Source organism: Bubalus kerabau, chromosome 7, assembly GCF_029407905.1.
Source record: "Bubalus kerabau isolate K-KA32 ecotype Philippines breed swamp buffalo chromosome 7, PCC_UOA_SB_1v2, whole genome shotgun sequence".
NCBI lineage: Eukaryota > Metazoa > Chordata > Mammalia > Artiodactyla > Bovidae > Bubalus > Bubalus kerabau.
This window is the reverse complement of record NC_073630.1, coordinates 109,110,127-109,127,325: the sequence shown is the minus strand read 5'-3', so window position 1 is coordinate 109,127,325 and position 17,199 is coordinate 109,110,127. Positions and strand designations below refer to the sequence as shown.

General features: G+C 44.6%; 1 protein-coding gene across 1 annotated transcript in view; it reads right to left on the bottom strand.

Annotated features, from left to right (window-relative positions):
- Window positions 1-17,199, bottom strand: part of OTOP1 (otopetrin 1) — a 44,865-nt gene that overhangs the window by 14,049 nt on the left and 13,617 nt on the right. The window contains exons 2-3 of the mRNA XM_055587522.1: window positions 16,529-16,665; window positions 5,471-5,529 (exon numbers count right to left, since the gene is read on the bottom strand). Coding sequence (XP_055443497.1) covers window positions 5,471-5,529; window positions 16,529-16,665 — 196 coding nt within the window. The remainder of the gene's footprint in view (window positions 1-5,470; window positions 5,530-16,528; window positions 16,666-17,199) is intronic.

Below are 17,199 nucleotides of genomic sequence, written 5' to 3'. Positions count from 1 at the left end.
TCTTTCCTGGTCCAAATGACGTTGCCTAAGCCCTGTTCCACAGAATCCAAGCAGGTAAGACCACTGCCACCCATGGCTGCAGGCGTTTTTCTGTCACGCACGTTCCCCAGGAGCTGACAGCCTCCGGTTGGTTGATCTGGAAACTGTCCCACAAACTAACGGCAAACATTTCCTCATGCCAGGCTGCCTTGCTCATACTGGGATCGAGTAACCCCGGACCACAAGAAAGAGAAAGATTCCATGAGCCATTTTTTGACCTCAGTTTATCTTTCCAGCTCTGATTTCAGAAGTGCTATTTCTCTAAACTTCACTCTTGAGAAAAGAAAAGCTCTCAAACCTGTAAGAATTATCAAATCAGGAGAAAAGTCCCTGTATGTACTAAAAGCATGGATAGTGGAGTATTGGCTCAAAAGACCAGAAAAAAAGGGTAAGTCCAAGAGTCGGAAGTTCTGAAATCTCCAGGGCGTGGCAGGAAGTGTCAATGAATAAAGCAGGCCTGGGACGCATTAGGGAGTGGTGGGTGATAGGGTCCACATGGGGGCTCATGGTTGAAATGGCTCATTATGTTGACCTCACAAAGAATAAAATCACAAGGACCCTTGAGACTGACCAAATTGCCCAAACGAAGTTCTGTTTTCCCCGCTGGTGCCTACCTTCTCAAAGCTACGAGACCCCCCCAATTCCAGACCTCTGGCTATGTGACCACAGGACTCAGCAACAGGTTAAAAATTAACCATCCCTTCAGAGAATTTTTCATTGGTGGTATATAAGAAAGACCCCATCAGAAAGGGAGGACGCTCGTGTTCCGTAAGGGCCAGTCACCCTCTCGTTTCCCTCTAATAAATTTCCCTTTTCTTGCCTGACTGCCCCGGTCGCTCTCTTTTTCTCCACACTCCGTCTTACAGTGGGGACTGTAGCTAAATGAGTGGCCAGCTCCCATCTGGAGGGAACGATCCTGACTCAGCCCTAGCTCTTTGCTGCCACGCACATTTTGGATTATCAAACCTTCCAATTTTTCTGGAGACATTTAACTCTGGGGACTTCCCTGGCTGTCCAGTGCTTAAGACTCCACGTTTCCACTGTAGAGGGCACCAGTCTGATACCTAATCAAGGAACTAAGATTCTATGTGCCACCCAGCATGACAAACAGTTTTTATAAAAATGTTTTTAAAAAATCTAAAACCAAAAGGTGATGAGTAACTCAAAAATGGTTAACGCTTTGCCCTATTTAAAAAAAATAACAGGCTAAATCAAGCTATGAGAATGTTTAGTTCAAACTATATACTATCCAATTTAGGAAAGAGTCCCAAGACAGGGAGACTTGTCTCCAATCGCTCAACGAACAAGGTCAAGGCAGGACCAGGTTCCAGTCCTTTGGAATTCCTTTAGATGAAAACCTCAGTGGGAAATATCTGGGTACATGGCCTAGAGCAGCATTATCCCAAAGAAGATAATGTAAGACACTGAGGTAATTTTTAATTTAAATTTTAAAAATTTTTAAATTAATTTTTAGTTTAAATTTAAATTTAATTTTTAATTAGAAAGACACTTTTTAATTTCCCAGTAGTCCCATTTAAAGAACAGTAAAAAGAAACACGTGAAAATAATTTTAATAATATTTTTTGTTAACCCCAGTATATCTAATATACTATGATGTCAACTAATCAAAAAGAAAGATTTCACCCAGTAAACCCAGATGGCCACTGAGCCACTGTGATGCCGTGGAAATAGCATTGGATTTAAAGTCTGCATCCGGGTCCCACCCAGCTATGCACAGGTAAGCTGCCTGACCTTGGACATTCACTTCCTTTCTCGGCCTCCTCACCTGCTAAGTAGGATCATGATTGTAGCTACTGTCCCTAACTGCCAGGGCTATCATGAGACACTCTCATAAGTAACACATGTAAATGAAAGTGCTTTATGAATGGGAAAGCCCATTTTATTCAGCCAGGAGTTCCTGGTAGGACAAGTGGCCCAATAATCATTTGTTGAGAACATCTCACCCTTTATCCCAACAATTCTACTTCCAGGGATTTAACTCAAGAAAATAATCAGAGGATAAGCAACAAGGTCCTACTATATAGCACAGGAAACTATATTCAACATCCTGTGACAAACTATTATGGAAAAGAATATGAAGAAGAATGTATCTATAAGTGTAACTGAATCATTGTGCTGTACAGCAGAAATCAACACAACACTGGAAATCAACTGTGTGGGGGCAAGTCACTCAGTCGTGTCCAACTCTTTGCGACCCTATGAACTGTAGCCCACCAGGCTCCTCTGTCCATGGGATTCTCCAGGCAAGAATACTGGAGTGGGTTGCCACACCCTCCTCCAGGGGATCTTCCCAACCCAGGGATTGAGCCTGAGTCTGTTATATCTCCTGCATTGGCAGGTGGGTTCCTTAATGCTAGCACCACCTGGGAAGCCCCTAAATCAACTATACTTTAATAATATACATTTAAAAAAAAGAATCAGAGGTGTTCAAAAGTATTTTTAACTGAAGATGTTCATCACAGTACTATTCATAATCACGACAAAAACTTCCAAATTCAATGTCCAGTGAGAGGTGTTATGGACTGGATTGGGTCCCTTCAGAATTTATATGTAGAAGCCCTAACTCTCAACGTGACTGTACTTGGAGATGGTGTACAAGGAGGTGTGTGGCAGTCGCTCAGCTGTGTCTGACTCTTTGCGACCCCATGGACTGTAGCCCACTCCTCTGTCCATGGAATTCTCCAGGCAAGAATACTGGATTGCGTAACAATTCCCTTGTCCAGGGGATCATCTGGATCCAGAAATTTATCCTGGCTCTCTGGCATTGCAGGCAGATTCTTTACTGTCTGAGACACCTGGGAAGCCCATATAAGGAGGTAATTAAGGTTAAATGAGGTCATAACGGTGGGGGCCAGATCCAATAGGACTGGTATTCTTATAAAAGGAGGAAGAGACACCAGAGAGCTCTCTCCCCATGCCCAGAGGAAAGGCCAGGTGAAGACATAGCAAAAAGGCAATGCCTGCAAGTCAGGGAGAGAGCCTCACCAGAAACCAACCTGCTGGTACCTTGACCTTGGATTTGGAGCCTCCAGAATTGTGAGAAGATCCGTTTCTGTTGTTTACCACATGCTCCCCTGCCCAGCATGTGGTACTCTACCATGGCAGCCCGAGACGAATACAACAGGGCTGTATAATTTGATCAACTATAGCAATGGCGCTTTATGCAATCGGTAAAGATAATGGAGTAGAAAAGGTCAGGGGAAATGTTAATGACAAAATGAAAAGAAAAGCCAAGAAGAGCAGGACCACAATTGTAAAAAGAAAAAAAATTTCCTATATATTCACTGAAAAAACGACTGGAAGGAAACAGACCAAAATATGAATAGTAGTTACCTGTGGGTAGCAGCTGTCTGAGGAATCTCTGGCTGCTATAACAAAACAACAGACATTTATTGTTCACAGTTCTAGAGGCTCAACGTCCAAGATCAAGGTGCCAGCAGACTTGGTTTCTGACGAAGCCTCTCTTCTGGCTTGCAGATGGCTGCCTGTCACTGTGTCCTCACAGGTATACTCAGGGCAGGGGATGCTAATCACGTGTCTCTTTTCTGTGTGGATACTAATCCCATAAGGAGGACTGTACCCTCATGAACTCATGACCTAATTACTTCCCAAAGGCACCACCGCCAAATACCCATCACCTTGGGGGTTAGGGCTCCAACACATGAATTTGAAAGAGACACAGATGTTCAGTCCATAATGGTGGCATCATGGTGATTTTTAACTTCCACTGTGTCCTTACAAGTTTTATCAGGAAACAAACTACATTTTTTAAGAAGAATGTTATGGAGTAGACACAGTGAAACTCACGCTCCAGAACAAAATCAGCAAGCATTCTCCTCAAGCTACGAGCCGAACCCAGCCTCAGTGATGGAAAAAGGAGCAGGTGACACACACACCCATCACTGCCCAGTACATGAAACAGGAGACACTGGGTAGAAATCCCTGGCTAGCCAGTTGCACTCTGGAGATCCAGGGAAGTCCCCTAACCTGCTAGAACCTGCTGCCACATCCATGTAATGCAGAGAAGAATCGTTACCATAGTTACCGTGACAGAGCCCAGAGGAAACACCAGGATGGATGGGGAAGTCTTTGTCCTGCCCTAAGGAACAATTCGCTTTTGGCTAAGATCAAGTGTAGTCTGGGGGCTTCCCTGGGGGCTCAGCAATAAAGAATCCACCTGCCACTACAGGAGATGCAAGAGACGTAGGTGGGTTACAGTACACGGGGTCATGAAAAGTCAGACATGACAGAGCAGCTGAACACAAGGGACAATTAAGATGGCAGTTAAAGATCACTGCCAAGGCCACTGCTCGGGGCTGTACAGGGGAGCAGACAGTCCACACGCTCCTGCAATGATGCTCAGATGCCTGGGTACCTTGACCCATTACCTCTGCATATCACCACTACTGCCTGGCATCAGGCTCAGCACACAGTAGAAGCACAATAGATGCCTCACTGCTGGATGAGCAGATCCTTTTTGCATAATGAGGTTGGTGACAGTTATTTCTAGTCAATGGAAGTCTCCAGGCCAGAATACTAGACTGGATAGCTTTCCCTTCTCCAGGGGATCTTCCCAACCCAGGGATCGAACCCAGGTCTCCTGCATTGCAGGTGGATTCTTTACCAGCTGAGCCACAAGGGAAGCCCAAGAATACTGGAGTGGGTAGATCTTCCCAACCCAGGAATCAAACCAGGGTCCCCTGCATTGCAGGTGGATTCTTTACCAGCTGAGCTATCAGGAAAGCCCTCTACTTCAATAAAATAGTTCCAACCAGTGCTCATATGCAAGTCACCTTCTTAATAGCAGTTTTCATTTCAAATGATACTGGGGGACTTTTTTGTGCCTTATGGATAGTTTATATGATGAGGGATCATTCCAGAAAGCAAACAGTGATCCCTTGATGCCTCTATATGTGTGCACAGAGGCTTTCTTACCTGATAATCATAGTTTGCATGTAGGTAATTCACCTCATTAGCCTACAGATTCTCTCCCTTGATCCTCACAATCATCTCAAGAGAAAGACGGGCAGACATAATAATAGACCCAACACTCAGGGTCCTTATTCTGTGCCAGGAACAAGCTCTACATCAATTACTGCATTCAGTACCCAAAGGCTGGCTATGCTATTATCCACATTTTACAGATGAGGAAAACTGAGGCTCACAAAGGGGAAGTTTCTAAGAAAACAGAGGCAAAATTCAACTCACATCACCATACTTTTAGGGCTGTCCCAGAAGAGGCCAAAGGCAGAGGGTCCCCTCTCCAGGCCACAACTGAAGGCTTTGCTTGTCAGAATGGAGAAGAGAATGGTTCTTATATTTTAAATCCAAGTAAGATGGCGGTGATTAGCTTTGTTTGCTCTAAACGAACATTAAATCCAGCATGTAAGTGATTACCCGCAATGTTTACCTTTCCAGTGTTTTGAAAGACTGGATGATATCCTTTGAGTGCCCCCAGAGAAAGTACACCTAAATGGAAACAAAGAAAATAAAGATATATCAATGGGAAAGCCATCATATATCTGCACAATGAGAAGTTATAAAACCTAAGGGAAGGATGTGCAAAGTGTTGGGCACATTAGTGACCACCCCATCCAAAAATGACAAGTCATTTCTGGTGATGGTGGCATTCTCATGGGAGACAGTGCTCCAGGGGCACTGCCATGAGAATCAGAGGGAGGCCTCCAGGTTTAGGAGAAAATGGTACCCTGCGTGCTGTGGGGGGGGCCTTGGGGAGCAGCAGCCTGCCTGCCATGATGCCTGTTCACCTGCTTATACCATCCTTATAGGGCTTCATTCGAGAAAATATCCACTGAACTGTTACTACATCAGTGGCTGGAAACCAAATTTTGAGTGCTTTAAATGAAGAACAGAAGTGATTCAGGTTGGTCTTTTATTTCACTCTACAGTAAGTCCACTATATACGAACCCTCAAGTTGTGAACTTTCAGAGATGTAAGCATGCATTCTTTCAACCTCAGTCAGTCAGTTTAGTCGCTCAGTCATGTCCGACTCTTTGCAACCCCATGGACTGCAACACATCAGGCCTCCCTGTCCATCACCAACTCCTGGAGCTTGCTTAAACTCATGTCCATCGAGTCAGTGATGCCATCCAACTATCTCATCCTCTGTCATCCCCTTCTCCTGCCTTCAATCTTTCCCAGCATCAGGGTCTTTTCCAAGGAGTCAGGCGTGAGTGAAATCATAGCTTCCCCTCCGACTCCTATTGCTGGCAATACTCCAGTCAGTAACTCTTCTCACCTGTCCGCTCAATGCCAGCCCCTGTATGCCAGCTACACTGGAATACTTTACTTTTCAAGGTGTGTGTGCTGTGTGCTCAGTTGCTCAGTTGTGTCTGACTCTTCGTGACCCCGTGGACAGTAGACTGCCAGGTTCCTCTATGGGATTTTCCAGGCAAGAATACTGGAATGGGTTGCCATTTCCTTCTCCAGGGGATCATCCTGACCCAGGGATCAAACGTGCATCTCTTATGTCTCTTGCACTGGCAGGTGGATTCTTTATCACTAGCGCCACCTGGGAAGCTCCCCCACCCCCCAAGCTACTGTCCTGTAACATTTAAAGTTTTACTTTTGTGTTTGTTTTTTTATGTATTATTTATGTAAAAAGTATTATGAATCTATTACAGTACAGTACTACATAGTTGGACTTCCCTAGTGGCTCAGTCGGTAAAGAATCCACCTGCAATGTGGGAGATTTGGGTTCAATCCCTGGGTTGGGAAGATTCCCCGGAGAAGAGCATGGCAACCCACTCCAGTATTCTTGCCCGCGAAAGCCCATGGACAGAGGAGCCTGGCAGGCTGCAGTCCATGGGGTTTCAAAGAGTTGGACATGAATGATCGACTAAAGCACAGCACTACATATCTAACTGTGATAGGTGGGTGATTAGGCTAACTTTGTTGGACTTACAAAAAAATTTGAACTACATATGGGCTCTCAGAACAGAACTCATTCTTATGTAGGCAACTGTATACATATTTGTACTATATTATATCTGTTTCCCAGGTCCCTGGCCATGCAGTCACTAGAAGCAACTCAGGATGCAGGCTAAACGTGGGGAGGCTGTATTGGATCCATGTGCAAATCTCAGTCCCTTGGCCTTGGGCAAGTCTCTTTTCCCATCTGTGAAATGGGGATGATAATGAAACTTACCTTGGTGGATATTGTGAGCAGTGAAATAAGATAATCCATGTCTACTTAGAACAGAGCCTGCAGTAGGTATGTTTTCAGTAAAAGCTCTCTGCTGTCAACTTACTCCTCTGTCTTATGCATAATCTGAGTTCCTAAAGCATTTGGAGCCTTATTAGATGGTAAAGAATCTGCCTGAAGTGCGGGAGACACGGGTTCGATCGCTGGGTCGAGAAGATCCCCTGGAGAAGGGAATGGCAACCCACTCCAGTATTCTTGCCTGGAGAATTTCATGGACAGAGGAGCCTGGCGGACTACAGTCCATGGGGTCACAAAGAGTCAGACACGACTGAGTGACTACACACTTTAAACACAAACACACGTTGAGCACCTACAACTTGTCAAACACAGCCAGGCACTTCATAAATTTGTCTCAGCTTTCATTTTGCAAATACGTGCTATAAAAAAATAATCAGACGACACACACTCAAAAATACACCACACATACTCTCTCATCCACAGCATTTCACCTAAGATTTACTGTCCTGCTCTGGAAAACACTGTCAGGCATGATTCATGAAACATCTAACAACTTAAAAAACAGAGAAACAGAGAGCAGTGACTCCTGGTAAAGATGACACTCAGCCCAACAATAGGGAAGCGCTAAAGTGAATTAGTTTTTGTCTATGAATTCTAAGTTAGATGACTACTTAGCTGATGCTTTGATAAAGATTACATAACAGGGGCTTCCCTGGTGGCTCAGTGGTGGAAACTCTGCCTATCAATGCAGGTGACACAGGTTTGATCCCTGGTCCGGGAAGATCCCACATGCCAAGGAGCAACTAAGCCCATGCACTGCAACTACTGAGCTCGTGCTTTAGAGCCTGGGAACCGAAGCTACTGAGCCCACATGCCACAACTACTGAAGCCCATGTGCCTAGGGCCCGTGCTCCACAAAAAGAGAAGCCACTGCAGTGAGAAGTCTGAGTATTCCAACTAGAGAGTAGCCCCTGCTCGCCACAACTAAAGAGGAGCCTTGCAGCTCCTAAGACCCAGCACAGCCAATAAATAAATAAATATCTTAACAAGAATACTTAAAAAAAAAGAGTATATAGAAAAATAAAGAAGTTTATGATTTAAGTGAAAAATTGTACACAGAAAAGTCTGCCCCTTATATATAAAACTTTGATAAGAGTATATACTTGAGTACAAGGAGAGGGAACACATAAAAATAGCAACAAATATTTCAGTTGAGGACTTACAAGTGTATTTTTAGACTCTTTTTCAATTTGTTTCAGTAATGTTACATTTTTTAAATAAATATTTTTAAATCATCATACAAGCCAGCAGTTTGACTTCTAGGTACATATCCAAATGAATTGAAAGCAGAGTCTTAGGACTTCTCTAGCAGTCCAGTGGTTAGAAATCCACCTGCCTAATGCAAGTGACACAGGTTGGATCCCTGGTCTGGGAGGATGCCACCTGCTGTGGAGCAACTAAACACCATAACGACATTCTAGCCCGCATTCTAGAGCCCACAAGCCTAGAACTACTGAAGCCTGCATACCCTAGGGCCATACTCTGCAAGAAGAGAAGCCACTTAGTGAGAAGCCCGCACCCTGCAAGGAAAGAGTAGCCTCCACTTGCCACCACTAGAGAAAGCCCACACAGTTCCGCCAATAAATGAATATTTTTTTAAAAAGCAGGGTCTCAAAAATATATTTGCACACATACGTTCACAGCAGCATTACTCACAATGGCCAAAAGGTGGAAGCAACGCCAGGGTCTATCAGTGAATGAACAGCTAAGAAATGTGGTCCACCCATAGAATGGAATAGTTTTCAGCCTCAAAAAGGAAGGAAATTCTGACACATCTACAACATGGATAAATCTTGGGGACATTATGCTAAGCAAAATGAGCCAGTCACAAAAGGACAAACTCTCTATGTTTCTACTTGTCTGATTCAAAGAGACAGAAAGCTGAATGAGTTGGAAAGTTGAATGGCAGTTCCCCAGCGCTGGGAGTGGTAGAAATCAGGAGTTAGTATCTAACAGGGACAGAATTTCATTTTTGCAAGATGAAAGAGTTGTGCTGATTAGTCGCATGACAATGTGAATACATTTAACACTGCTGAACCAAATAGCTCCTCTTGGCCCTCCTGCGCCCATGCAGCCACCACTCCTTGGATGTGGGGTTGCTCCTCTTGGCTACCACCCCTGACGTCAGATGTGGGGTAGCTCCTCTGGAGCAGGAGCTTTGCTGGAGCAGCCATGAAGAGATACCCCATTTCCAAGGTAAGAGAAACCCAAGTAAGATGGTAGGTGTTGCAAGAGGGCATCAGAGGGCAGACACACTGAAACCATATCACAGAACACTAGCCAATCTAATCACACGGACCACAGCCTTGTCTAACTCAATGAAACTAAGCCATGCCATGTGGGGCCACCCAAGATGGACGGCTCATGGTAGAGAGGTCTGACAGAATGTGGTCCACTGGAGAAGGGAATGGCAAATCACTTCAGTATTCTTGCCTTGAGAACCCCATGAACAGCATGAAAAGGCAAAATGATAGGATACTGAAAGAGGAATTCCCCAGGTCGGTAGGTGCCCAATATGCTACTGGAGATCAGTGGAGAAATAACTCCAGAAAGAATGAAGGGATGCAGCCAAAGCAAAAACAACACCCAGTTGTGGATGTGACTGGTGATAGAAGCAAGGTCTGATGCTGTAAAGAGCAATATTGCATAGGAACCAAGAATGTTAGGTCCATGAATCAAGGTAAATTGAAAGTGGTCAAACAGGAGATGGCAAGAGTGAACATCAACATTCTAGGAATCAGTGAACTAAAATGGACTGAAATGGGTGAATTTAACTCAGATGACCATTATATCTAACACTGTGGGCAAGAATCCCTTAGAAAAAATGGAGTAGCCATCATGACCAACAAAAGAGTCTAAAATTCAGTACTTGGATGCAATCTCAAAAATGACAGAATGATCTCTGTTCGTTTCCAAGGCAAACCATTCAATATCACGGTGATCCAAGCCTATGCCGCAACCAGTAATGCTGAAGAAGCTGAAGTTGGACGGTTCTATGAAGACCTACAAGACCTTTTAGAAAGTGAAAATGAAAGTGAAGTCACTCAGTCGTGTGTGACTCTTTGCGACCCCGTGGACTGTAGCCTACTAGGCTTCCTCTGTCCACGGGATTCTCCAGGCAAGAATACTGGAGTGGGTTACCACTTCCTTCTCCAGGGGATCTTCCCGACCCAGGGGTCGAACCCAGGTCTCCCTCATGGGAGGCAGATGCTTTAACCTCTGAGCCACCAGGGAAGATGTCCTTTTCATTTATAGGGACTGGAATGCAAAAGTAGGAAGTCAAGAAACACCTGGGGTAACAGGCAAATTTGGCCTTGGAATACGGAATGAAGCAGGGCAAAGGCTAATAGAGCTCTGCCAAGAGAACGCACTGGTCATAGCAAACACCTTCTTCCAACAACACAAGAGAAGACTCTACACATGGACATCACCAGATGGTCAAGCCAAAATCAGATTGATTATATTCTTTGCAGCCAAAGATGGAGAAGCTCTATACAGTCAGCAAAAACAAGACTAGGAGCTGACTGTGGCTCAGATCATGAACTCCTTATTGCCAAATTCAGACTTAAATGGAAGCAAGTAGGGACCTAAATCAAATCCCTTATGATTATACAGTGGAAGTGGGAAATAGATTTAAGGGACTAGATCTGATAGACAGAGTGCCTGATGAACTATGGACAGAGGTTCTTGACACTGTATAGGAGGCAGGGATCAAGACCATCCCCAAGAAAAAGAAATGAAAAAAAGTAAAATGGCTGTCTGAGGAGGTCTTACAAATAGCTGTGAAAAGAAGAGAAATGAAAAGCAAAGGAGAAAAGGAAAGATATTCCCATTTGAATGTAGAGTTCCAAAGAATAGCAAGGAGAGATAAGAAAGCCTTCCTCAGTGATCAATGCAAAGAAATAGAGGGAAACAACAGAATGGGAAAGACTAGAGGTCTCTTTAAGAAAATTAGAGATACCAAGGGAACATTTCAGGCAAAGATGGGCTCGATAAAGGACAGAAATGGTATGGACCTAACAGAAGAAGAAGATATAAAGAAGAGGTGGCAAGAATACACAGAACTGTGCAAAAAGATCTTCACAACCAAGATAATCAACGATGGTGTGATCACTGACCTACAGCCAGACATCCTGGAATGTGAAGTCAAGTGGGCCTTAGAAAGCATCACTATGAAAAAAGCTAGTAGAGGGGATAGAATTCCAGTTGAGCTATTTCAAATCCTGAAAGATGATGCTGTGAAAGTGCTGCACTCAATATGCCAGCAAATTTGGAAAACTGAGCAGTGGCCACAGGACTGGAAAAGGTCAGTTTTCATTCCAATCCCAAAGAAAGGCAGTGCCAAAGAATGCTCAAACTACCGCACAATTGCACTCATCTCACATGCTAGTAAAGTAATGCTCAAAATTCTCCAAGCCAGGCTTCAGCAATACGTGAACCGTGAACTTCCAGGTGTTCAAGCTGGTTTTAGGAAAGGCATAGGAACCAGAGATCAAGTTGCCAACATCTGCTAGATCATGGAAAAAGCAAGAGAGTTCCAGAAAAACATCTATTTCTGCTTTATTGACTATGCCAAAGCCTTTGACTGTGTGCATCATAATAAACTGTGGAAAATTCTGAAAGAGATGGGAATACCAGACCACCTGAACTGCCACCTGAGAACCCTGTATGCAGGTCAGGAAGCAACAGTTAGAACTGGACATGGAACAACTGACTGGTTCCAAATAGGAAAAGGAGTATGTCAAGGCTGTATATTGTCACCCTGTTTATTTAACTTATATGCAGAGTACATCGTGAGAAACGCTGGGCTGCAAGAAGCACAAGCTGGAATCAAGATTGCTGGGAGAAATATCAATAACCTCAGATATGCAGATGACACCACCCTTATGGCAGAAAGTGAAGAGGAACTAAAAAGCCACATGATGAAAGTGAAGGAGAGTGAAAAAGTTGGCTTAAAGCTCAACATTCAGAAAACGAAGATCATGGCATCTGGTCCCATCACTTCATGGCAAATAGATGGGGAAACAGTGGAAACAGTGTCAGGCTTTATTTTGGGGGGCTCCAAAATCACTGCAGATGGTGACTGTAGCCATGAAATTAAAAGATGCTTACTCCTTGGAAGGAAAGTTATGACCAACCTACATAGCATATTGAAAAGCAGAGACATTACTTTGCCAACAAAGTCCATCTAGTCAAGGCTATGGTTTTTCCAGTGGTCATGTATGGATGTGGGAGTTGGACTGTGAAGAAAGCTGAGCACCAAAGAATGGATGTTTTTGAACTGTGGTGTTGGAGAAGACTCTTAAGAGTCCCTTGGACTGCAAGGAGATCCAACCAGTCCATCCTTTCTAAAGGAGATCAGTCCTGGGTGTTCATTGGAAGGACTAATGCTGAGGCTGAAACTCCAATACTTGGGCCACCTCATGCGAAGAGTTGACTCATTGGAAAAGACCCTGATGCTGGGAGGGATTGGGGGCAGAAGAAGAAGGGGACGACAGAGGATGAGATGGCTGGATGGCATCACCGACTCAATGGACATGAGTTTGAGTGAACTCTGGGAGATGGTGATGGACAGGGAGGTCTGGTGTGCTGCAATTCATGGGGTTGCAAAGAGTCAGACATGACTGAGCGACTGAACTGAATTGAACTGAACTGAACCGAATAGGTAAAAATGGCTAAGGCAGCAAATGTTATGGTTACATGTATTTTACCACAATTTAAAAACAAAAAGTCTGTTTTAAAAAGTAATGTTTTTTATTCTTCCATCATCTAATGTAGCAAATGCACACAGTCAGAATCCAATAAGGATAGAAAAATTGATTAATTGACTGACTGACAAAATGTCTTAAATTAGGAAGGAAGAGATCTCCAAGCCACCAAGTAACAGAGTGATATTTTGAAAACCACATCTGCCCAGGTCTTTTCTCTGCCCAGAACCTTTGATGGCTCCCCACTGCCCCTGTGGGAAAGTCTGCCCAGGTCTTTCCTCTGTCCAGAATCTTCAATGGCTCCCCACTGCCCTTGTGGGAAAGTCTTCCCAGGTCTTTCCTCTGCCCAGAACCTTCGATGGCTCCCCACTGCCCTTGTGGGAAAGTCTGCCAAGGTCTTTCTTCTGCCCAGAACCTTCAACGGCTCCCCATTGCCCTTGTGGGAAAGTCAAAGCTCCTACAGTGGGCATCAGCCTTGACCAAGCACTCACTGCAATGTGTTAGGTATACACACCACACCTTTAATTTTCACAACAACCCCATAAAGGAGGCGTTTCACAGATGAGACCATGAGGACCAGAGAAGTTAAGACATTTGCTCAGAGTCACACTGCTGGTGTGAGCCAAAGCCAGAGTCCGTGCCTATAAGGCCTACACCAAATCACGGCTCAGTCTGGGCCCATCACCCTAGCTCGCCTCCCCCTACAGCCCACACATCTCCTTCCCATCATGTGGAGGGGCTGCACACCCCCAAATGTCCTCTGTTATGGTGTCTGACACACCACACCCCTCTTTCCTTGACAAATACCCCTCACCTCAAAACTAGTGAGAGGCCTTCCTGGCTCTCCCTCATCCCTGGGTGACTTCATCTAAGCATTGAGCTGTGGTGCTGGCAGTGTCTCTTTTGTTGATTGTCTCCCCCTTGACTGACTCCTCCACAGAGAACAGACCATGGCTAGACTCAAGAGTACTGAACACAGGGCTTGTCGTTTGGGGGAAGAGGGAAGGGAGAGAGGGGGGAGGAAGGGAAGGTGGGAGGGCAGAAGGAAGTTCTTTCTGGTCCCCTAAGGCTTTCCACATTGTCACTGGAATCTCTAGAAGATTGTCCTCATGGGACGGGATGAGTTGCATGCCCCTGGAATGAACTGCATTCATTTGCTGGCACTTCCAGAACAAAATACCACAGGTTAGATGGCTTAAAACAGCCAAAATTAATTTTCTCCCAGTTCTAGAAGCCAGAAGTCTGAGATCAAGGTACTGGCAGGTTGGTTCTCTCCTTCCCTGCAGATGGCAACCTCCCTTCAATGCCCTCACACTGCAAGTCTGTGTCCTCCTCTCCTCTTCTCATAAGGACACCAGTCCTGTAAGATTAGGGCCCACCCTAGTGACATCCAAGACAGACCATAAAGAAGAGAGAGCACCAAAGAATTGGTGCTGTCAAACTGTGGTGCTGGAGAAGACTCTTGAGAGTCCCTTGGGCAGCAACGAGATCAAACCAGTCAATCCTAAAGGAAATAAACCCTGAACATTCATTGGAAGGACTGAAGCTGAAGCTGAAGCTCCAGTACTTTGGCCACCTGATGCAAAGAGCTGACTCATTGGAAAAGACCCTGATGCTGGGAAAGATTGAGGGCAAGAGGCAAGGGGGAACAACAAAGGATGAGATGGTTGGATGGCATCACCCATTCACTGGACATGAACTTGGGCAAACTCCAGGAGATAGTGAGGGACAGGGAAGCCTGGCGGGCTGCAGTCCATGGAGTTGCAAAGAGTTGGACATGACTTGGCGACTGAACAACAACAAAGTGACCTCATTCAGCCTTGATTACCTCTGTCAAGATTCTGTCTCTGAACAATCACCTTCTGAGAGCCTGAACTTTAGGGCTTCAACACGTGAATGTGAGGGACACAATTCAGCCCACAATAATTCTCAAAACTCAAGGTGACCCCTTTGCACAAATCGCCCTGGGAGCTCCTGCCCAGTTCCAGAGATGCTCCCACAAAGACAAACTTCTGCCAAGCTCTCCAGGCACATCCTCTCAAAGAGCTTCACTTGTGAGAATGTGTTCCATCTCAAGAAATATTGTAAGGTCACCAAGAGCTGGCTGGCAGTCACCTGGATGCAGGTGGAGGCTACCTTTAATAAAAGGTGGAGATTAAAAAATGGTATCATTGGCCTTCAGAAGTGAGAAATTTGTCCTAAAGAACATTCCTCAATGGGGAATGCAGAAACATTTTCAGCAATAATAGTATCGCTGAATCAAGCTCATGGCTTTTCAGGGTGACTTCTGTGGAGGCAAACCAGCTGAGAATGTTTATGTATGTATAAAGAATGTATACATGTATAAGAATGTGAAGTTGAAGCTCCAATACTTTGGCCACCTGATGCAAAGAGCCGACTCATTTGAAAAGATCCTAACGCTGGGAAAGATGGAGGGCAGGAGGAGAAGGGGGCGACAGAGGATGAGAAGGTTGGATGGCATCACCAACTCAACTGACATGAGTTTGAGCAACTCCGGGAGAGAGTAAAGGACAGGGAAGCCTGGCACACCGCAGTGCAGGGGGTCACACATAGTTGGACCTGACTTAGCAGCTGAACAACAACATAAGAATGAGTGTGTGTATGTATAGAGAATGAATGTATATATAAATAACTGAATCATTTTTCTGTACAGCAGAAATGAACACAACATTTTAAGTCAACTACACTGCAATTAAAAAAAAAAGAATCATGGCATCTTGGTTGTGACTTTGGGCAAGTCATTTGTCTCCTCTGTCCTTAGTGTGATGATCCAAGAGCTGTGCTTGTGGAGGTGTTGAAAGCACTACACAAAGTGAAATGCAAAGTCCAACAGAAACACTACTTGTTACTTTCGCAGTTATGTCAACTCTGATAGCCTTCACCATGGACTTCAGCCAAGAATGGAAGCTACGCTGGAGACCCATCTCGGGTCTTCTTCAAAACGAGGTTTTTCTGATTCTAAGCTACAGATTTAAATTACATATCAAGTCCTTCCTTCTTAGCCACACCAAGTTGACCAAGATTGAGAAAGAAATTCTCATACATTTCTAAAGATTTTAATCCACAAGTAAGCAAACAAACCAAAAAAAAAAAAAAAAAAGTGTCTCAGTGACTCAGAGCAGAGACTGTAATGGCAGGAAGTTTTATGGGGGATGATGAAAATGTTCTAAAATGGATATAGGCATGGTCGCACAACCCTATGAATATACCAAGCCACCAAACTGTACACTTTAAATTAGTGTGTTGTGTGGGATGTGAATTATATCTCAATAAAACTGTTAATTAAAATTCCCCAAGCCTTTTCCCATGGGCTCCAGCCTGGCTGAATTTCCTGACTCTTCATCAGTGTAAGTTTTGCCCCTTAAGATTCCCACAAAAGTGGCCACGGGGACACAGTCCCACTGTGCAGAGGAGGTGGCCGAAAGACCATCTTAGACACCCTGGGATACACTTGACAGATATCAAAGCGGCATAAGCAAGCATCATGTGGTTTACCTGCAACAGAGTATGCACCGCATGGGTGACAGGGAACACTCCTTCAGTGGCTGACAAACATTCAGAAAATCCAATGAAGTACCCAATTTTAAGGCATCCCAGGATGATGGTAATGACTGCAAACAATGTGATACTACCTGAATGGGATGGAGAAGCGGAAGAAACACACACGTATAAGTGTTAGTATGCACTGATATAATTTCAAAACAAATTATATTAAGCCCTCATATATAAACTCAAATGATTTTTGACAAGGGTGCCAAGATGCCTCAACTGGGAAATGGCATTTGTTTCAAAAACTGATGCTGGGAAACTGGATATCCACATGCAAAAGAATGAAGCTGGGGACTTCCCTGGTGATCCAGTGGCTAAGACTCTGTGTTCCCAAAGCAGGGGGCCTGGGTTTGATTCCTGATCAGGGAACTAGATCCCTTATATCGCATCTAATAAGACCCATGGCAGCCAAATAAATGTGTGTGTTTGTGTGTCTATGCATGTGTGTGTTAGTTCAATTGTTCAGTCTGACTCTGCAACTCCATGGGTTGTAGCCCACCAGGCTCCTTGTCCATGGAATTCTCCAGGCAAGAATACTGGAGTGGGTAGCCATTCCCTTCTCTAGGGGATCTTCCCAACCCAGGGATCAAACCTGGGTCTCCCACATTGCAGGCAGA